The 22,610-nt window shown below is 37.3% G+C and overlaps 1 protein-coding gene and 1 pseudogene across 1 annotated transcript in view; both read right to left on the bottom strand.

The window, feature by feature from the left end:
* Positions 1–6,551: 6,551 nt before the first annotated feature.
* The window catches only part of COL24A1 (collagen type XXIV alpha 1 chain), a 337,900-nt gene continuing 321,841 nt past the window's right edge, over positions 6,552–22,610 (bottom strand). Inside the window, exons 56-60 of the mRNA XM_037060934.1 lie at positions 21,955–22,020; positions 21,155–21,323; positions 12,305–12,414; positions 9,877–10,092; positions 6,552–6,931 (exon numbers count right to left, since the gene is read on the bottom strand). Coding sequence (XP_036916829.1) covers positions 6,785–6,931; positions 9,877–10,092; positions 12,305–12,414; positions 21,155–21,323; positions 21,955–22,020 — 708 coding nt within the window. The 3' untranslated portion in view covers positions 6,552–6,784. The remainder of the gene's footprint in view (positions 6,932–9,876; positions 10,093–12,304; positions 12,415–21,154; positions 21,324–21,954; positions 22,021–22,610) is intronic.
* Positions 19,714–19,884, bottom strand: LOC118997383 (uncharacterized; annotated as a pseudogene).

Genomic DNA, 22,610 nt, shown 5'->3' with positions numbered 1-22,610 from the left:
TTTCTTGTGCCGAGTAAGTCCACTGTATGTATGTACCACTTCTTTTTTATTTACTGATCTATTGATGGATACTCGCTTTCCTTTCATGTCTTGGCTATTGTAAATAATGCTGTAATTAACATAAAATGCACATATCTCTCCAAATTAGTGTTTTGAATTCCATCAGATATATCCCCAGAAGTGGAATTGCTGGGACATAAGGCAGTTCCACTGCTAATTTTTGAGGACTCTCCATACTGTTTCCCGCAGTGGCTGCACCAGTCTGCATTCCCGCCAACAGTGCACATGGGTTTTTTTCTCCACATCCTCACCAGCACTTGTTTGTTGATTTTTTCATAATAGCCATTCTGACCAATGTTAGGCAATATCTCATTATGGTTTTAATTTGCATTTCTCTAATGTCTACTGGCCGTTTTGTATGTCTTGTTTGTATGAGAAATGTGCATTCAGGTCCTCTGCACTTTTTTTTTTTAAATGTGAACTTTATTTTTTTTAAATATATTTTATTGATTATACCATTACAGTTCTATTCCTCCCCTTCATTCCCCTCCACCCGCACACTCCCTCCCCCACCATTCTCCCCCCCTTAGTTTATAACCATGTGTCTCAAGTTCTTTGGATTCTATATTTCCCCCACTATTCTCGCCCTCCCCCCTATCTATTTTCTACCTACCATCTATGCTATTTTCTGTGCCTTCTCCCCCCTTCTCCCCCTCCCACCCCCCTGTTTCTAACCCTCCATGTGTTCTTCATTTCTATGGTTCCACTCCTGATCTAGCTGTCCTCTTAGTTTTGCTTTTGTTTTAGGTGTGGTTGTTAATAGCTGTGTGTTTGCTGTCCTTTCACTGTTCATATTTTTCATCTTCTTTTTCTTCTTAAGTCCCTTTAGCATTTCATATAATAAGGGCTTGGTGCTGATGAACTCCTTGAACTTGACCTTATCTGGGAAGCACTTTATCTGTCCTTCCATTCTAAATGAAAGTTTTGCTGGATAAAGCAATCTTGGCTGTAGGTCTTTGGATTTCATGACTTGGAATACTTCTTTCCAGCCCCTTCTTGCCTGTAAGGTCTCTTTTGAGAAATCCGCTGACAGTCTGATGGGTACTCCTTTGTAGGTGACTGTCCCCTTATCCCTTGCTGCTTCTAGGATTCTCTCCTTCATTTTGGTCTTGGCTAATGTAATTATGATGTGCCTTGGTGTGTTCCTTCTTGGGTCCAACTTCTTTGGGACTCTCTGAGCTTCCTGGATTTCCTGGAAGTCTATTTCCTTTGCCAGACTGGGGAAGTTCTCCTTTATTATTTGTTCAAATACGTTTTCCACTCGTGGCTGTTTCTTTCCCCCTTCTGGTACCCCTATAATTCGGATGTTGGAACGTTTAAAGATGTCCTGGAGGTTCCTAAGCCTCTCCTCATTTTTTTGAATTCTCATTTCTTCATTCCTTTCTGGTGGGATGTTTTGTTCTTCCTTCTGGTCCATTCCATTGATTTGTGTCCCCGTTTCCTTTCCATCACTATTGGTTTCCTGTGCATCTCCCTTCATTTCAATTAGTTTAACCTTCATATGTTCCTCTAATTTGTGACTTTGTTCCTCTAATTTGTGACTATAATCTACCAGTTCTGTGAGCATCCTGATAAATAGTGTCCTGAATTGTGCTTCTGAGAGGCTGGCAATTTCCCGGTAGCTTAGAGTTATTGGCTCTGGGACTTTGAGTTCTTCTTGCGCCATCTTTCGGGTTGTTCGTGCCTGTTCCATAGCAGGATCAGAGCCCTAAAATGTTCACTAGAACAGGGCAACTAAGTCGCTGGGTTGTGACGTTTATGTGGGGGCGGGGACAAAGAGGGACTCTGGCGTCCAGTCCGCGGCCTGCTGCCACGGCCCTCACCGGTGCAGCATTTGCTGCTGTCACCGGGCCCACGCGTTTCGTCCCACTGCACGCGAGTGTGCCACCGCAGTCAGCCCTCGCCCCCTGGAGCCTGCGTGGTCTGTCTCACTGTGCGCGAATATGCGCCCGCGGTCTGCCCCGCACCCCAACTGGTTCCGGTCTGCCTGCGCGCCTGGGTCGGGGCCCTGTCCTGCCCGACCCTGCTCGCTGCGGGCTCCGCCCCTCTTACCGTCCCCGTTGAACGGTTAGATGTAGTCGGACTTCTGTATAACTCAATTTTCTGTCCTTTGGTTGTGTCTTTGTTTCTTCAAACCTTTGTTGTATTCAAACTTGGTTGTGGGAGAAGGCACAGTGTTTCCACCTATGCCTCCATCTTGGCGGAAGTCCTGCACTTTTTTTAAATTGGATTTTTTTGGTGTTGAGTCGTATGAGTTCTTTATGAATTTTGAATATTAATCCCTTCTCAGATGCATCATTGGTGAATATCTTCTTCCATCCCATAGTTCATCTTTTTGTTTTATTGATGGTTTCCTTTGCTATGTAAAAGTGTTTTGGTTTGACATAGTTCCATTTCTTTTTTTCTTTTGTTTCTCTTGCCTGAGAAGATATGTCCAAAAATATATTACTAAGAGTAATGTCAAAGAGTTTACTGCCTGTATTTTCTTTTAGGAATTTTATGGTTTCAGATCTTAATTTAAGTCTTTAATTCATTTTGACTTTATTTTTGTGTATGGTGTAAGAAAGTGGTCTAGCTTCATTTTTTTGGATGTATCTGTCCAGTTTTCTCTAGACCAGTTATTGAAGAAACTCTTTACTGTGTTGTATATTCTTGCCTCCTTTTTCACATATTAATTGTCCATGCAAGTGTGGGTTTATTTCTGGGCTCTCCATGCTGTTCCACTGATCCGTGTGTCTCTTTTTATACCAATACCTGCAATGGTTAATTATATGTCTCAATTTTTACTGGACAGTGGGTGCCCAGATTAAAGTATTTCTCGGTGTTGCTGTGAGGATGTTTCTGCATGAGATTAGCATTTGAATCAGTGAATTTAGTAAACTGCTCTCCCCATGTGGTGGGTATCATTTAACTCATTGAGGGTTTGAATAGAAGAAAAATCCGAATCGACAAAAAATTGCCCCATTTTGCTTTCTGTCTACCTGCCTGAACTGGAACAACTTATGTCCTATGGCTCCTGGACTGGGTTTGAAACCATTGGCTTCCCTGGTCCCCACCTGTTTGGACTTAACCCAGTCACAGCACTGGCTTTGCTGGGTCTCCAGTTTTCAGAGAGCAGACCACGGGGCTTTTCAACTTCCATGGGAGTCAATCTGTCCCAATAAATCTCCATATAATATATCAATAAAATCTATTAATATTACATAAATGTACATTGTTATAAAAATCTCTGTCTCTGTTACTGGTTCTGTATCTCTGGAAAACTCTATTTTTTTAATCCTCCCCCAAGGATATGTTCACCGAGAGAGAGGAGGGGAGGGAGAGAAACACTGAGTGAGAGGGAAACACTGGTGGCCTCCCCTACGCACCCTGACTGGGGGGTGACCCGCAGCCCTTTGGTCCATGGATGATGCTCCAATGAAGGGAGCCACCTGGCCGGGGCAGAGGCCTCAAATTTTTATTTTTATTACCCTAACTTTACAATGAAGAAACTGAAGCAATAACAAATATAAAATATACCCCTAAATCACACAGGTACTCTTCACAGCAACTACTATGTTATAGTGCCTATGATTAAGTTGATTAAAATATGCTTTATATTTAATATTTCAGGAACACAAAACTTAAAGTAAGGTATTTCTACTATGTATATTTCTTAAGTGTAAATCATTTATGTTTCTGAAATCAATATTTGGTGGGGGGAACAGAAGGTATAGCATGTAGACTAAAACTAGAGTATAAATTATGGTTTCTTTTGTTTAGAAGTAACCTCTGATCTGTTTTAAAAACATTTCTTTCTTCCATCAATAAATCAGACATCATTGCCATAGCCCCACTTTTAAAAATTGTGGCAAAATGTACACCAGAAAATTGGTCATTTTACTCATGTAAAGCATATAATTCAGTTGCATTAAGTACATCATAACTGTTGTGAAACCATCATGACCACCCATACCCAGAACTTTGTCACACTCCAAACAGAAACTTTGAACTCATTAAAAAATGGTTCCCCAATCCCACTCACTCAGCCTCTGATAACCTCTGCTGTAGTTTCTGTTTATAAATTTATTTGTCTGTGGCACTCCATATAAATGGAATCACAAAATATTTGTCCTTTTTGGGGTACAGCTTATTTAACATAGCATAATGTTTTCAAGGTACATGTTGCCACATGTATCAAAATTTCATTCTTTTTAAAGGCCAAATAATATTCTATTGTATGTACACACCACATTTGTTTCAGTTCATCTACTGATGCACATTTGAATTTTCACCTTTTGGCTACTCTGAATAATACCACTTTAATCATTTATATAATTAAAACAAGTATCTGTTTGAGTCCCTTCTTCCAATCCTATTAGGTATATACACATGAACTAGAATTTCTGGATCATATGGTAATTCTATGTTTAATTCTTGAGGACCTACCAAATTATTTCCCAAAGTAGCTGTAGCATTTTACATTCCCACCAACAATGTCCAGGGTTCCAATTGCTCCACATCTTCATCAGCACTAGTAATTTTTTTCTTTCTTTTTCCTTCTTCCTCCTCCTTTTTTGATAATAGCCATCCTAATGTATACAAAGTAGTGTCTTAACTGGTGTTGATTTGCATTTTCTTGATGACTTGTTAAGTTGAGCATGTTTTCGTTTGTTAGCATTGTATATATTTTCTTTGTAGAAATGTCAAGTCCCTTGCCCGCTTTTTAAATTGGGTTGCTTTTATTTGTTTTTATGACTTGCTGGAGTTCTTTCTATATTCTCGATATTAATTCCTTATCAGATATATGATTTGCAAATATTTTCTCCCATCTGGAGACTGTCTTTTCACTCCCTTGAGAATGTCCTTTGAGGACAGCAGTTTTTGATGTGAGGTTTTACCTATTTTTGTTGCCTGTCTTTTGGTGTCCTACCTAAGAAGTCATTGCCGAATCCAATTCATGAATTCTTTCCCCTATGTTATCACCTAAGAGTTTTATAGTCTCACATTTTACATTTAAGACTTTAATCCATTTTATATTTGTATATGATTTAAGGTAAAGGTCCAACTTTATTCTTTATTCTTTTCCATGTGAAGACATAGTTTTCCCAGCAGCATTTCTTAAAACAAAACAAAAACTATTGTTTTCCCATTGAGTGATCTTTGCGCCCTTGTTGAAACTCAACCAACCATATATGGGGCAGTTTATTTTTGTGCTGTGGCCTCATTTTGTACTGAGAGGAAGTCGGCCCTATAATCCTTTGCCAGGTGTGGAGCAGATACTTTCTAATAATGCAAACACACACGGTAGAGAGGGGCTATGCCAGAGGGCCTATCACATACAATAAAAGGGTACAGCAACAAAAGAAGAAAAACAAACACCACCAAAAAAGATTTAAAGCGCATTTTTATTATAGATAGGTAAGTGTGGTTTGTTGTGGCTGAAAGTATGTTTATAGTGCACGTACAAGCTTTTCTATATACCAAAGGTATATAGAAATATTATAAAGGTATAATATTTTTCTTTTAATACTTAACATTTCTCTGACAACGAGGAAGGTCTAAATTGGCTGAGTCTATTTTAAATGGCAAAAAAAGTGTTCTTTCCCCCCTGGATGTTTCTTTAAACACTAGTAGGTTTAATTCATTTAGGTCCCAACACATTACATTTAAGAACAGTGAAAGAAAATCAATTAATACTACAAAACATGTAATTTCTACAAAGCAGAAATATAAAGCTTTTATAATTTAAAACAGCAGCAATTTCAAAAGATTTGCTGAATTAAAACTTTACAAAATATATATACACAAAGTATCATTCCAGATGATCATGGATTTTTAAAACTAGTATATAACAATGCCAAAAACCTACCCCAAACCTACTACTGGTGTAGCTGGCCTATAAAATTTTTACAACGAATTTTTTGTTTAAAAATAAAACAAAAACCAAAGTAACCTCCCAATTCTCTTGTGCATAAGCATAGGTTACAATGTACTGGCTTTGATTCCATAGCCACAAAGAGAATTTTAAAATAGAACAAAGGCTTCACATAAATAATGTTTTACTTGTTATTAAGTATGTGACCAAACAAATTAAAATAAGTACTAACAACCAAAACAAATATTGATGTAACCAGTACATACACTCTTAAAGAATGACAAAGACAAAAAAAGAAATAAAATTGTCTATAAAAGCCACAAGCACCTTGCTTTAGAAAGAGCACCAAGCAACATGAAAAGGTAACACGTAAGAGGTAGTGTACCACCGGCTAGGATGTATATGCCCACTGGGGACCTGAATACAGCTCAGTATTTGGGAAGATAAGACATATTAGACTGTGGTTCATAATTTTTAGACAGAAGCATTGCACTTTGGGGAGCATTAGCCAGTATTGCTCCATAGCGCTCTGCACCTCCAGCTGTCTAATGGGTACTTTGCTCTCAGTCAAAAAATAAAGGGTACCCTGAAGACCCATGTTTAAAGATCTTCAGGGCTAGGGAGTTTTCTAAGAAAGCTCAGATCAACATAATTTTTAAAAGAATTAAATACTTTTTCAATTATAGTACTTTAAAAATGACTTTTCTCCATCTTAGGAGGAAGTCTTTTCTTCCTGAGATTCTTTCAGAATTAGCCAATGCTTTTATTCTGTGCCTTTTATAACGATACTATCTTTCTGTTTACATTTACCCCTCTGCAGCAATCACCTGGCCAACAGCCAGGTAGTTCAGAACTAATTCAGAGACTTTAGAGAAAGCATACAGAACTGCTTTCAATGTAGTACTTTCGTTCAGCTTTGAGATGAGGAAGTTTTTGTACTTCAACTACTGGAAGTTGATTAGGGTCCAGGGTGTGAAAAAGGAATTTTGCCATATGCCAGCTGCCATCTTGAATCTGTAAAGTAAGAACAAAATGCTTCAACGTGTAATTGTTTCTTCAGCAGTTATTCTCAGCAGACAATGTTTTCATAGACAATGTAGACTTACTTTAAGGATTAAATAAGTAGAAAGTCTATAGAGTAATACCTGGCATAAAATGCTCAATAAATGGTAACAGTTACTGTGAATACTTGAAAACATGGACTTATTCCTTTCTTGAAATTGCATTGCATGTTCTGATTTTTCAGTTTTGGAGACTAAGGCTAGTCTTCTGTTTCTGTTGTCTGGGAATCATTAAACCAGAAATGAAATGGAAGGCTGCACATTGCCTAATATGATTAATACTCATCTGTTCTATGTTCCTTTACTTGGGACTAATTCTTCATGATGGGCTTTTTTTCTTGGATGAAAGGGAATGAGTTATCTCAACCTCTCTTTACTTTAGGCAGAAAATAACTAGAATTGGTTCAGTCAGAAGTAAATTAGAATTCTGTTAAATCATCTTTTAGGTTTCTTTTTTTCCCCCCATTCTGTGGTTACTGTATAGCTTTTTTTCCCTATCTTCCTTCTAGACCTTTATGTTTCTCTTATTACAGTATGCTCTTTTGTCTCTGATAAATTCTATGATGGAACAAGACTATCCTTAAATAGCCTGTGATTCAGAGTCAATAAGACAAAATAGAGAAACACAATGGACTGGTTTAGTGAAGTGTTTATTCAGCAGTTGATTCACTTTCTCATTCACAGGATTAGCATGGCATAAATTTTTAAAATTTGAAGGTATTTTAAAGACTATCTAAACTATGAATTCTGTTTTAAATTAAGGCAGCCGAAGCTCACTGAAAATAAAATACTAAACTCATAAGCTTGATGTGATAGCTAGAATTAGAGTTCAGTGTGTAAGACACTGTTAGATTAACTCAGTAAGTCTTTTAAGCAACGTTTATTGAACACTAAGTATATTTGGTACAGTTGAACAAGATGTAATCCTCTATTTTCTTACAGTGCTTGGGAAATATAAAGATGAATAAATTAGTTCTGGCTTCTGAATTTTACCAGCTTATAAATCTAGTTGGTGAGAGAAAATATATAAATGAATAACCATAATATGAGACCATATATGGTAAGTGCAATATAAATAATGAACAATGAGTACTAAAAACAACTGGAAAAGTAGAAGGTGGTTGTAAAAATAAGCCTAACCTGGGGTTACGTGCACAGATTTTGTTCTGGAAGAGATTTTGATAGGAATCCAGGTGCCACATTCTCTTTCACATATAAAATGGACATAATAAAAATTTACCTCATAGGGTTGTGAGCATTAAATGAGATTTCAATTACAAGTCCCTAGCAGTACAGTGTGGCATAGCTTTGGAGTTGCTCACATTAGCTGCATGATCTCTCTGCCTTCACTTTCTTACCTAAACAATGAGACTAATAATTTAGCTGATACAACTAAATAAAATAATGGATGCAATGCATGGTATCTGCCATATAATAAGCCCCCAATACATTGTATCAATAGTAGGAATTGTTGATGTGACGGTGATGACGATGACGATGAGGAGTAGATCAGTCTGGCCACAGTTTAGGGCAGAGCGCCGGGGAATGCCCAAGCTGGAAAGGCAGGCCGGGGCTTGGCTGTTTTAAGTGCTGAACACGGAGATGGTAAATTTGGATTGTGCCTCAGAGATAGTAGTAAGCCACTGAAAATTTCTGGACAAAACTGTGAAGGTTAAGTGAATTTGTTGATAATATTGATTTCTTCACTTATCCAGAATGAACCATTTACTTCTGGCTGTCTATGTTTTTCAAATAACCATGCACCATTTATCTATAAATATTATTACAAAGCAGAGTTCCCTGGAAATGGTAACAAGTAGTAAATCATGGGCGTCACAGGACACAAGAACCCCCAAAGTTATTAAAATATGTATGTTAATGGACAACTCGTTTCTCTGAACAGGAATTGGCAAAGTCTTTTGTAAAGGACTAGATAGTAAATGTTATAGGTTTTGTGGGGCATATGGTCTTTGTCATGTTTACTCAATTCTGCCATTACTGCAGATACTAAATAAACAAATGAGTGTAGCTGTATTCCAATAACATTTATTTATAAAAACAGGTGGTGGCCTAGATTTGGTTTGTAGACTGGAGTTTGCCAATACCTACCCTATAACAAAATATTTTAAAATTATATAATTTTCATAAGATTTGTTATTTAACTTTAATAAAAATGGGCTATAATTCAAATATTGATTGGTAGGGCCAGTCAGTCTACAATTACACCATATCTGATATCAGGCATAGGCACTGACAAAATAAAATAAAATCAACTTGCCTCTATAACCTGTTTCCCATGAGGTAATGAGATGTAGAATCACAGTGGTGAAAATATGTACAAGAAATCTATTTATCTATATGTCCTATCTATCTGTATATCTATCTATGAATGATATATTTCACATGGGAAATAAAATTAATGTATTAACACCTGTTTTGCATATAAAATCAATGGATGACCAATGGATGTGACAAAAGTTGACAGAACATGCATGATATAAACAGATGATTTTGAAAATGTATGGTTTTTACAAATCAGGGCATTAAAACTTACTATACTTCTACATATGCAGTTTACAATTAGTCTTACTCTCATGACTAATTTTACAGTTTTATAAATTTTAAGTTAGTTTTTTTTTTTTAATTTATTTATTTACCTTTAGAGGGGAAGGGGAGAGGGAGAGAAACATCGATGTATGGTTGCCTTTTGTGTGTCCCCTGCTGGGAGTTGGCCTGCAGGGAACCGGCCTGCAACCCAGGCATGTTCCCTGACTGGGAATCGAACCGCGATCCCTCTGGTTCGCAGGCCTGTGCTCAATCCACTGAGCTACACCAGCCAGGGTTAAATTTTAAGTTAGTTTTATTGAACAATTCTAAAAGCCCCATTCCCTTCTTTACCTTGCAGTCATCTGAAAGCACTTTAGGTTCAAGTAGAGTGTTTTCTTCAAAAATCTGGCCATTCCACCCCTTGAAGCCTACAGGCAATCCTGAGCCACGCATCTGGGTGCTTGTCCACGCTGGAGTGTTTAGACAGTGAATGGTGATGATTTGGGTGGCTTCTGAGCTCAGCAAATGAAGAAAGTTCATCTGGACTTTTCCAACTGCAAACTCCAACTAATGTCATGGAAACAATATGCACATTATAAGATGTGGAAATTGAGAAACTTGTACTTTGGGGAAACTTGAGGAAAGCCCTTGAAAGACAGCCTTGAGAAAGGTACTTTTCTTGGCATTTAAATGCCAGTCAGTGGTGTGCTCGTAAATGCTTAACAGGCACTTGCAGGGGCCAGGGTGGGAGAGTGGGTGGGAATTCCTGATTTACAGCACTTTGATTTCCATGGTATAAGTACTCCCATGATGGCTGATTTCAGCCTGTCAAGGTGGTGTCACTGAACATGGAGTCGGGAAGAGCTGTTAACTATCGGCTCTCCTGAACCAGTATGCGCTGGTTTCAGCACAATACTAGGCTACCAGATAAGATTAAAAAAAAGATAATTTTCATAGTTACATAAAATATATTAGGAATTTTTTGTTGATTAATACTTTAATAATTTTTTTCTAAAAATCTGAAATTCCATCTATACTTCCATTTGAAGGTATTTTTTTAGTTTATAAAGATAAGTTACAAGTTGTAATAATAAGTTGGTTGAGTAACTTCAACTGAGAGCATTTAAAGATAAAGACAGCATCATATGCTTTGTGTTGCCAGCTCTGGTATAGTTTCAGTCACACTAAGTGTCTACAAGATGAATGAAGGCATGAACAAGCATTAACTAGTACAGTGAATAATACAGAACAAAACTGGAGTAAGGAGCTCTGATCGTACATATCCAAGGCTTAAGTGACAATGAGCAATTTATGTTAAATTCCAAACATAAAATTAGAAAGATATCAAATAGGAGGTGATAGAGAAGCAAAAAATGAAGCATCAACATAAAATGCAAAGCCCCAGGAAAAGAGGAAAAGCAAAGGAAGGACACAGGATGAAACCATGGAGGGTCACCACAAAGAACAGTAGAGTCTAAGTAGTTAAAATACCTTCATGTAGCAGATGAGAATCGCAAACTTGTAAAATATTTAAACTTTCTGAGCCTTAGTGTCCTTGTTGGTCAAGTTGGTTATAATATGGGTATGACAGGATTGTTATGAAGATTTGAGGTACCAAGGGTCACTGGCCCAGGTTCTCCGGTGGCTCACAGTATCCTTTCCCAGATTAACAGCAGAAGAGAAACTAGAACCCAGCTCCTTAATTCCAAGTCTACTTTCTTTCTGCACCTGCCCAGTCTTTCTCAGGTTGAGTTTAGGAATAGGAGGGATGGGAGAGCTGATTCAGTCAAGAAAAGGATTAAAGTGCAACTCTTTCACTGCTCCTATCTCCTTTGCATAACTCCCCTTTCTTCTGTGATAATCCAAATAAGAATCCTGGGACAAATCTAGGGGAACAAAGATGGTAACATGAATATTTGGGAAGTAGGACTGTCATGCTAGCGGTATACAGATTCCCTAGAAACAGAAGAATCCTCCCTTCCTCTGCTTCGGGGCAATAATGGCAAGTGCCTATGCGACGAACTGGCGAAACACCCTGGGCAGCCAAGTGGGAGGTGTTAGGAGGAGAGAGCAGTTAGAAAGACTAACAGAGGGCGCATTTTAGTTGCTGTCATTTTTAAAATCATGGACAAAACACAAAGAGACACATGTATTGCTTCTTTGCCAATGAGAGATAAGTCCTTAGTAATGCCAAGCTGGTTTAACCAGAAAAAAGAAATGCAATTTTGATGTCTTCAATATATGTTATAGGTAGAACTAAGCGTTAGCTTTCATAAATGCCTGTTACAATACCTAGTGTTATACCAAGCTAACTTTCATTCATTCAAAATACTTGGTTTACAGAATTATACTTGAAAGAAGTTTTCAATAATAGTCAGTGGATGTCTAAGGAAGTTATTTCAACCTCAATCACCAGATAAAAGTCAAGTTCTGTGACAAACTTTCTCTTTTCAATGATCAGAAAATTTTCAAAAAAATTTTCGGTAACTGATTACCAATTACAAACCCTGCAGCTGTTTGGGGATTTTCTAATGTGTGTGTGTGCACAAAAACATGTTTCACATTTTAAAAAGAAATTTTAAAACTATAATCAGTGGAGTAAGCCAAGATAAACCAACATAAAAATCATCAAAATGTCAAGATTCACTAAGATTATCTTTTAAAAACAAAAATTTCTTATATATTAATAACATTTAACTTATTTAAAGCTAGAATTTAAAAAATCACTGTTTACTGACACTGGGCCAATGTGACATATACTCTAGAACATGATACACACCTTTGTCATGGGAGCCGGAGGCAAGCATGTCTGACCGCCAGCACTGAAATTGCAGAAAACCTCAATGGCGTCTGAAGGGCATCCGAGATTTGGATCAATCCAGTATTTTCCTATTAATTTATTGTAAGCCACAAAGATATTTAAATACCATATTAAAATATATTTGAAACATCCTTACAAATGGTCATACTTTAATGTTATCCTTTGTCTTACCTGTAAACATCTAGACGATTATAGAGATATTTACATTTAGTGAATAAATGGAAGCTGCAAACATTATATACAATTAATACTGAAGAATACTATATTTTTCACATACCTGTCAATCGAAGGGCATTTTATAATTTGAATAAAAATGAAAGAATGGCTGAATTTGTTGCTTCATTCTACAGATGAGTTGAGCACCTTAAAGTGAATTGTCTAATGTTACATAGTAAATAGAAAATAGAAAAATTGGATTTAATGTGGTATATATGTATATTTCTGATCTATATTTCTTAAAATAAATGTATGCTGAGTGAAATAAGCCAGTCAGAGAAAGACAAATAGCATATGATCTAGCTTATATGTGGAATCTCATGAACAAAATAGAAACAGAGGCCTGGATCCATGGAACAGACTGATGGCTATCAGAAGGGGAGGGGGAGGAAGAACTGGGTGAAAGAAGGTGAAGGGATTAATGAAAAACACATATTTACAACCCACAGAAACACACAACAGTGTGGCGATGGCTGACGGAGCAGGTAGGGGCTGGGCGGAGGTGGGCAAAGAGAGGGGAAATGGAGACACCTGTGATAGTATGTCAGCAATAAATGTAAAGTTTTAAAAATCAATAAAAGAGAATAATCAAGAAAAAAAGAAGTAACTTTGGCAATTTCCCTGAGGTAAAATGTATCTTTATTATAAATAAAATAAAAATAATAAAAGTTTTTATTTTCAGAAATAAAAAGGTACAGTAACACCGCATTTCCCCAGCGTATTCCCCCATCACTCTCCCAGTTAACTACTTTATTTATTTATTTTTAAAATTTAATTCTTATTCAAGTACAGTTTTCTATTTTATATTCCCTGCCCTGCCCCCACCAGTGCTCCCCACCTCCCTCCCATTTCCACCCCCCACCTTAATTATTGTCCATGTGTCCTTTATACTTATTCATGTGAGTCCCTCCCCTTTTTCCCTATGATTCTCTCCCCTCTCCCCTCTGGACCCTGTCAGCCTGTTCCATATTTGAGTGTCATTGGTCATATTTTGCTTGCTTGTTTGTTTTGTTGTTTAGATTCCTGTTAAAGGTGAGATCATATGCTATTTGTCTTTCACTGCCTGGCTTATTTTGCTCAACATAATACTCTCCAGTTCCATCCATGATGTTGCAAAGGGTAGGAGCTCCTTCTGCCTTTCTGCAGCATAGAATTCCATTGTGTAAATGTACCATAGCTTTTTGATCCAGTTATTTACTGGTGGGCATCTAGGTTGCTTCCAACTCTTGGCTATTGTAAATTGTGCTGCTACGAACATCAGGGTGCATAGGTTCTTTTGGATTGGTGCTTCAGGGTTCTTAGGATATACTCCTAATAGTGGAATTGCTGGGTCAAAAGGCACGTTCATTTTTAGTTTTCTTAGAAAGTTAACTATTTAAAACCTTTTCTTCTCCCTCAAATTTATTCTACCCACTCCTTCTTCCTTATTCTTGACTGAGAAGCTTCAATTTCTGAGATAACTGAAGCAATCTGAAGAAAACTTACATAAGCTCCCCCTACTACATCTACCCAACTAGCTGTCCTTGAACAAATACATTCTGACTTCCTTCTTATCATTGTGTTGTTGTATAAAGTTTATCTTGCCCATTATAGCTTCAGTTTAAAATTCTTTCTCTCATTTTTTCCCTTTGTAGTTTGCTTCTACTATTTGCTATTTCTGCCAGTTCTCATTCATGGTGATTTGTCAACTATTATGTTTGGTTATCACTGATTGTATTCTGGCCACTATATTTAACAATTATTTTTGGAAATAATTTGATCTCTATGATGATGTTATCTTTTATAGAAGATTTTGGCTTCTGTCATATAACAGGGGGTACAAACAGTATGGAACCATCTTAGTCCAAGTTCAAAGCTGAAGATGTTCTAAGCTATCTCGATGATGTAAAACTAGTCTACATATTTTTACAACTATATTTTATTGCTTATGCTGTTACAGTTGTCCCAGTTTTCTCCATTTTTTTCCCTTTCACCCAGCCCCCACCTACTCCCTCAGGCAATACCCACACTGTTTTCTATGTCCAGGAATCCTGCATATATGTTCTTTGGCTACTCCAATTCCCTATGCTATACTTTACATCCCCATGACTATTCTGTAACAACCAATTTGTACTTCTTAATTGCTTCACCTTTACCCATCTCCCAACCCCCACCCACTGGGCACTCATCAAAATATTCTCTGATTCTATGATTATTTTTCTGTTCTGCTTGTTTATTTTGTGTTTTAGATTCAATTGTTGACAGATATGCATTTACTGACATTTCATTGTTAACTTTTGATCTTCTTCTTTAAGAAGATGCTTTAACATTTCTTAACACTGGTTTGGTGGTGATGAACTCCTTTAGCTTTTTCTTGTCCAGGAAGCTCTTTATCTGTCCTTTGATTCTGAATGATAGTAGCTTTTCTGGGTACAGCAATCTTAGTTGTAGGGCCTTGCTTTTCATCGCTTTGAATATTTTGTGCCAATCCTTCCTAGCCTGCAAAGTTCTGTTGAGAAATCAGCTGACAGTCTTATGGGGGCTCCCTTGTAGGTAACTAATTGCTTTTCTCATGCTGCTTTTAAGATTCTTTTTTTGCCTTTAACCTTTAGCATTTGAATTATGATGTGTCTTGGTATGGGCCTCTTTGGGTTCATGTTGTTTGGGACTCACTGTGATTTCTGGACTTGTATGTCTATTTCCTTCACCAAGTTAGGGAATTTTTCTATCATTATTTTTGTGAATGGGTTTATAATTTTGTGTTAATCCTGCTCTCCCTCTGGCACCTCTATGATGTGAATGCTTGGTATGCTTGAAGTTGTTCTAGAGGCTCCTTACACTATCCTCACTTTTTTTGGATTCTTTTTTCTTCTTGCTGTTCTGATTGTTTTTTCCTTTCTTATGTTCTAAATCACTGATTTGATTCTTGGGCTTTACCCACTCTACTGTTGATTTCCCTGAAAATTGTTCTTTATTTCAATTAGTGTTTCCTTCCTTTCTGGCTGGATCTTTTTATGCTGTTGAGGTCCTCACTAAGGTCCTTGAGCATCCTTATAACCAGTGTTTTGAATTCTGCATCTGATAGATTGCTTATCTCCATTTTGTTTAGTTCTTTTTCTGGAGTTTTGTTCTGTTCTTGCATTTGGGTAATGTTTGTCTCTTCATTTTGGCAGCCTCCTTGTGTTTATTCCAATGGGTTAAGTAGAGCTACTATGTCTCCCAGGTTTGACAGAGTGGCTTCATGTAATAAGTGTCCTGTATGATCCAGTGGCACAGCCTCCCATATAACCTAAGCTGGGAACTCAAGGTGCACCCACCATGTGGGCTATGTACACCCTCTTCTTATAGGTGAGCCTTGATTGATGTTGGCATGTTCAAGGTCAGCCACACCTGTGTTCGGTCCATGGTCACAAAGCATGAGCTACGAAGTGATCTGCAGATGGCTGCTACTTGTGCTGGGCTTAGAGGTGCCCAGGAGAGGCCAAGCTGTGAACCAGGGCTGGATGTTGCTAGTGCCAGGCCTGGGGCAATTCAGTGTGAGGTATAGGGATCACTGAATCCAGACGCTACTGGTTTGAGAGAATTTAGGTATATCTGAAGCATGGGCCAAGACAAGCCATTCACATGGAAAAGCCACTGGAAACAGCTTGGGTAAGCCTGAAAGTTGGGTGGGGCAGTGTTTCTGGGAACTACCAGGGTGGGGCAAACAATGTGAGCCAGGTCAATGGAGTCTCAAATATGGCACCTGCCTGCTGGCTCTGTGGCTCTGTGGGGAGAAGGCTCAGAAAAAGGAAGCCCTCTTCTTCTAGCACTTCTGTCCCATTGGCTTCTCCTAGCACTTCTGTCTGGGAGAAAGCTACCCTCTAGCTCTTGCCCGGACACTGCACAATTAAGTTCCTCTTCTTATGTTTCTGATGCCTTTCAATCTGCTGCCCTGGTGCTGGAACTCAGAGAGAGTGAGTCTGAGTAATCTGTGTGTGCACCCTTTAAGATGAACTACCTGGGATTCCAGAAGTTTCTGTCTTTCACAGTTTCAATAGCCTCTGGTTTTTATAGCCAGAAGTTATGGAGACTCATCTTCCTGGCTGAAACCTTGGGCTGAGGAGCCTAGTGTGAGGCTCCTGAGACAGTCCTCCCAATTTTTATCTGCCACATGTGGGTATGGGACCAGCTCATTCCACATCTCCATCCCTTCTACCAGTCTCCATGTGGTTTCTTCTTTAATTCAGTAGTTGTAGGAAGCTTTATTCCTGGAGCTAATGGTTTTTCTGTAGTTTAGTTATGATAGTGATATGGTTGTGTGAGGACACAAGCTATGTTTACCTACTCTGTCATTGACCAGAAGTCTTAGGCTACAAGTTGTTTAAATGCCTCTCTCTTCCTAGATGGAGGTCCTGGGGTCCTTTGAAAACCTAAGTCCTACTTTAGATAGGCCACAGGTTCCTACTTTTGACCCTTGGCCTTATGAAGCCACCAAAAGCACTAATCTATTTCTGAACATGACTGGGGAAAAAGTAGCTCTAACTGTTGTGTTCACTTCTCTGTCTTCTTCAAAATCTGGCTTGACAAGACAAGAAAATGACCAAAGTGTCTTTGGTAGATGATTAGATAAAGAAGGTGTGGTATATACATGAAGCAGCAAAAGCAGGTTTCGGTTGTTTGTATGAAAAATAATACAATAATTAATAAATAGTAACACAAGAATACAACTCTGTGTTTTGTGTACTCACAACTGTAAACCCACGTCTGCCCCACCCTGTGTATGCAGTGTAGTGTACTCACTGTAGTGTACTCATATGCAGTGTACTCACTCACAAGAGGAGATACTGCCATTTGTGACAACAGAAACAGATCTGGAGAATACAATGTTAGGCAAAATAAGTTAGATGGAAAAATAAGAACCATATGCTTTAACTCACATATGGGATATAAAATTGAAAGCAACAAATGAACAAACCACACAGACAAACAAACAAAAACTCATAAACACAGAAAACAGTATGGTGATTACCAGAGAGAAAGGGAGGTGGAGGGGTGGGAGGTTGTAAAGGGGGTCAAACAGATGGTGACAGAAGGAGAGCTGACTTTGGGTGGTGGGCACACAAGGCAATATACAGGTGATGTATCATAGAATTGTACACTTGAAACCCATATAATTGTATTAATGAATGTCACCCCAATAAATTTAATAAAATTTGTTTAAAATTTTTAAAATTTGGCTTGAAAATTCTTTACTACTTTGTGAGTTATTTAATGCCTTTCAATTAATTTTTAAAAAATAAAATTAGCCAGGCAACTTTTTTTGTTACAAAATTATGTTATGATTTTATTTTTACTTTTGTTTTGTGTTAAACATTTTATTTTAAAATATTTCAGAATCACATAAATATTGCCAAAATAACACAGAACTTTCCCTCATACCCCCTTGTCCCTCTTCCACTAAAATTCCCATGTTATGAAGCCAGGATACATTTGTCAAAACTAAGAAGTTGACCTTAAGACTACTTTTAAATAAACTGAAGACTCTAATAAAATTTTACCAGTTTTCCACTAATGTTTTTTTCTTTTCCATATCCATGTTTCCTTAGTCCTTTCCAATATGTGACAGTTTCTTGCTCTTTTATGGTTTTCCATGATTTTGACACTTTTGAAGAGCACTATTTGGGTATTTGGTAGGATGCTTCTCAGTTGGGTTTATATGAATTTGCTCATGGTTAGACTGGGGTTATTAGCCAGGCAACTTGAGCTACCTGCTTCATTACCGGGAGTACAAATTCTCTGGCCCCACTGTTTTATCTCAAAATCTAATGAGGTTTTAACTCCTACCATTCTGCTAAAGCACTCTCATGAAAATCATCAAAGACCCTCACATTGTTAAATCCAGTAGCCTTTCTCAGTCTTCACCTCTCCCGACATGAGCCCAGTTGATTCCTTCCTCCACAGGCAAACCGTTTTCATCAGTCTGCACTCACCTTAGTTTTCTTTGTCAGTTCCCCCTTTTCTCCCAGGTCTCTAAACACTGGAGAACACTACGGCAAAGTATTTAGACTTCTCTTTTTAAAAATTTACCTACTTTTTAGGTTTAAACTGGGCAAAATAACCTTTGAATTGGGCTGAATTAGCACTGTTTTCCAAAAACTCTTTACAAAGCTAATAGGAAAGCAGAATTATGATGACCAAACTGAAAAAGATAATCTAAAGACATTCTTTAGAAGTAGCACCACCCTGTAGAGCTAAGAATAATTTACCTTATTTGCACCTATAGAGATTCCTTCCTTGACTTATTAACACCAACAGAAATTCATTCCCATTTCCATGTATTTGTTCCCCTTTCCTTTCTTATAAAAACCCTTTGTCTTCACTCCTTAAGTGGAACACTATTTGGGTTTCAGCCTGAATCAGTGCTTTTGAATCGCTATTCTTTTGGATCTCAAATACACAAATGTCTGTTGCCTTTCATTTGGGTCTTTTATTTTTAGTTTAACAACCCACATGCAAATTATCCATAAAAACTGCTGGCTCTACTTAAAGTATATCCAAAGATTTGACCATTTCTTATCACTTTCCCTGCTACTAATTCTAATCCCACCCAGCACCATCTTTTACCTGGACCGTTTCAGTAGCTTCCTCAGTGGCTGCTTCTGCCCTTGTCTTGACTATGTCTGCAGTGTACTGGCCACAGAAATATTTGAAAAATCTAAGTCAAGTCATGTTATTCCTTGCTCAAAAACATCCAATAGCTTCTTGTCTTATTCAAAGCAGGAGCTGGAGTCCCTTGAGCAGTCTACATAATCTGGCGGCTTAATGTCCTTCTGACTCCATCTCCTACGATTCTCCCCATTATGCACCCTCTTCCAGTCACTCCAGCCTTCTTCCTAATGGTAGAGCATGCTAATTACACTCTCAGGCCCAGGACTTCTGCATTTGTTCTTCCTGCCCAGAAACGTTTTTTGCCAGATTTCCTGTAGCTTGTCCCTATGGCTCCTTTGGCATTGCTCAAATATCACTTTCTCAGAGATGCCTTATCTAACTACTCTCTTCAAAACTTCACCCCATTCCACTTTCTATCATATCTCTCTTCCCTGCTGTTCTGTGTTTCTCTATAGCACTTACCACCGTCTAGTAATAAAAGTACTTTTGGACATAAAGACTTTTCTTATACTGTGCAATCCACACCAACGAGCTATTTCTCCTAGTAGGCAGACCTTGAATTATATTTCATTGATCTGTGTGTCTTACAATGTCTTTGTTCATTTCAAGTCCATAGAATTGCATTTTTCAATTGGCAATAATCGCACCTTGGATAAACCTCATTGGCTATGATACTGCCACTGTGCAAAGCTCACAGAATTGCATTTTTATGCCCTCAAATATGTGAAAGAATTAGTATTACTATGGGTAGCTGTAACTATAAATGTTATTTTAGTTCTCATGGTAATATAGAACATAAAATTTGTATAGAAGGTAAGCATTTTATTTATAATAAAATTAATATTTTCATTGTAGCTTCAGAATGGAAGTAGATTTTTTTGACAAGAATGTGTGTATATGTACATGGTAGGTATGTATTCATAGAATAAAATATGGAGTACTATTTACCCCACTGAATGATATAACAGTTTTTTTCAAATTAGTTTATGTGCCATTGTGTTGGGACTAGTTTTTAGCAAAAATGATAACTATTAATGTTGATTGTTCAGCTGACCAAAAAAATTAAAATTAAATGACATACTGTAGCACACAGATTTTTCCCTACTTATCATCAGATAATGATGATTACTCCACTCCTTTTAAAACTTTTTCTTGATGGTTCTACTCTAAATTTACTTACTTATTTTTAATATTTTATTTATTTTATTTTTAGACAGAGACAAAAAAGAGGAAGAGAGGGAGAGAAACATCAATGTGTGCTTGCCTCTGACATGTCCCCAGCTGGGGACCTGTCCTGCAACCCAGGCACATGCCCTGACTGGGAATCAAATCTGTGATCCTTTGGTTCACAGCCTGGTGCTCAAGCCACTGAGTCACACCAGCCAGGGCTCTAAATTTGCTTTTGTGCCTCAAGTTAATGAGTATTAGGATGCACTTTGAAGATGAGAAAATTCCAAGTGTAACAAACCACTCCATTTTCATAATTACTGATAATGAAATGAAGTTTTAAATTCAACTTTGTGCAAAAAGTATAATTTTAGGAGGTATAGTGGAGGGAGGTCTATGATATCTTTCTTTATATTGCCAAATTTGGTAGCTTTGACAGGTGGTCCAGTCAACCCCAAAGCCCTCCCTTCCTATTTTATTTTTAATATGAATATGATACAGCTCAAGAAAAAAGTATAAGCAAGTAATATAGCAAGGGGTGGGGGAACTTAGGGATCAATAAAGATGGGTAGTAGAAGACCTTTGTAACGTAAACTTCTAGGAAAAGATAGTTTGACATCAGAAGCATGTCTCCCACAAAGAGTCTTTGGTTCTTAAAATGGACATTAAAATGACTTTGATAAATTATATTTATCAAAATAATTACTATTTGGAATGAATATACTGCAAATCTCAAACACACTGAAACGATGAAATGAAATTATACATCAGAGTTAGATGAAACCAGGAACTTACCATCGGATACTTTGTGTTCACAGTTAAGCAAATCTTTGCAGATTCGTGCTGGGTTATCTCGTGTGCCAAGAGGGTTCTTGATGCTGTGCAGTAGATTGCTAAGGTAGTTCAGGGTTTTAAATATCTCTGCACTGTAGTCAATTAAAGTCACTTCAGTGTTCTGGTAGCTCTGCCAAGTCATCATAAAAATCATATTAGCAAAATGCATAGAGTAGCCATCAATGATAGGTAACTCTAATGATCAACAGGGATCAAGGCAGAAAAGAATGTATTCCTATTGTGCGCAATGACTGGGGAGCAGGCTGTGAAAAGCAGCTGATATGCACATATAAGTGTATGTGTAAATCTGATCAGTTTTGATTCTGAAACATTAAATTCACTCTTAAGAGTCTAGTTTTCAAAGTGGCATAAAACTTAATAATTACTATGGCTACTTCATAATGTTTTTAAAAGTCATACACTGAATAGTTAGTCTAAATAGGAAAAATAAGTAGTGATGCTAGGTCTCATTTTAAGAAATGGACAGCTTCATTTAATTATTTTCTTCTACAGCACCAAATTCCTTATTAAGGAATCCTTTTAACAATATGACATTTTTGTTTTAAATGCATTCCTTAAAGTATCTTGTGTATATATTTCTGTTTATTAAAATCATTTATTTTGTCCTTAAAATGGTTTCATTCTTTTAAATCTGTTTTAAATATAATATTTGAGATAAAGCTGCAGTTTGGCCTCCAAAGAAAATTTCTGCTTAATTTGTATATTGAGACTGCCAATGTAAATAAAACCAGATAGATTACCTCCATCTGTAGGGCAGCATGTGATTCAATCAAGGCTTGAATAGCAGCATTGATATCCATTTGTTTCTGTGTAAAACAAAACCATTTGAGATCAGCCATAAGATCAACACTGAGTGCTCCGAAGCAAAGGCTATAAATTCTGAAAGCTCTGCTGTTAAGAGTATACTAGACTTATTATCTGAAAGCGGCTGGTGCCTCTTATGGTTGGACAGATCTTGCACATATTGCCACCTATCTGAAAGGACAATATGCTGCCTTCATCCGAATTTCAAAAGTTTCCTAATTAAAACAGGACCAAAGTCTAGAGCCCTCAAATGAAAAACAATTTGTCTCTGCTCCGTGAAAACACACCAAAAGTTACTCAAATGGAAGAAGAATGAAATATGAGCCCCTTAGTTAATAAATTGTAAAGTGGAGGATAAATAACTGTAATAATTTTTAAGTTACATTCTTGGAAAGAAAATAGAATAAAATACTACTGTCTTGAGGTAGTCACATTAGTTTAATCTGATACTTCTGCGGTCTTAAAAACAATTTCTGAAGTTGGAAAATGTACCATTAGTCCCAAAAGAAATAATACAGTATAAATCCAATCTCCTCCTGCATTTAATAAGAGATATTTTTAGAGAAAAGACTCATATAACCATTAGTAAAAG

The sequence above is a fragment of the Sturnira hondurensis genome, unplaced genomic scaffold, assembly GCF_014824575.4.
Source record: "Sturnira hondurensis isolate 20B ecotype Veracruz unplaced genomic scaffold, ASM1482457v3 Scaffold0013063, whole genome shotgun sequence".
Lineage (NCBI taxonomy): Eukaryota > Metazoa > Chordata > Mammalia > Chiroptera > Phyllostomidae > Sturnira > Sturnira hondurensis.
This window is presented reverse-complemented; position numbering and strand designations above follow the sequence as displayed.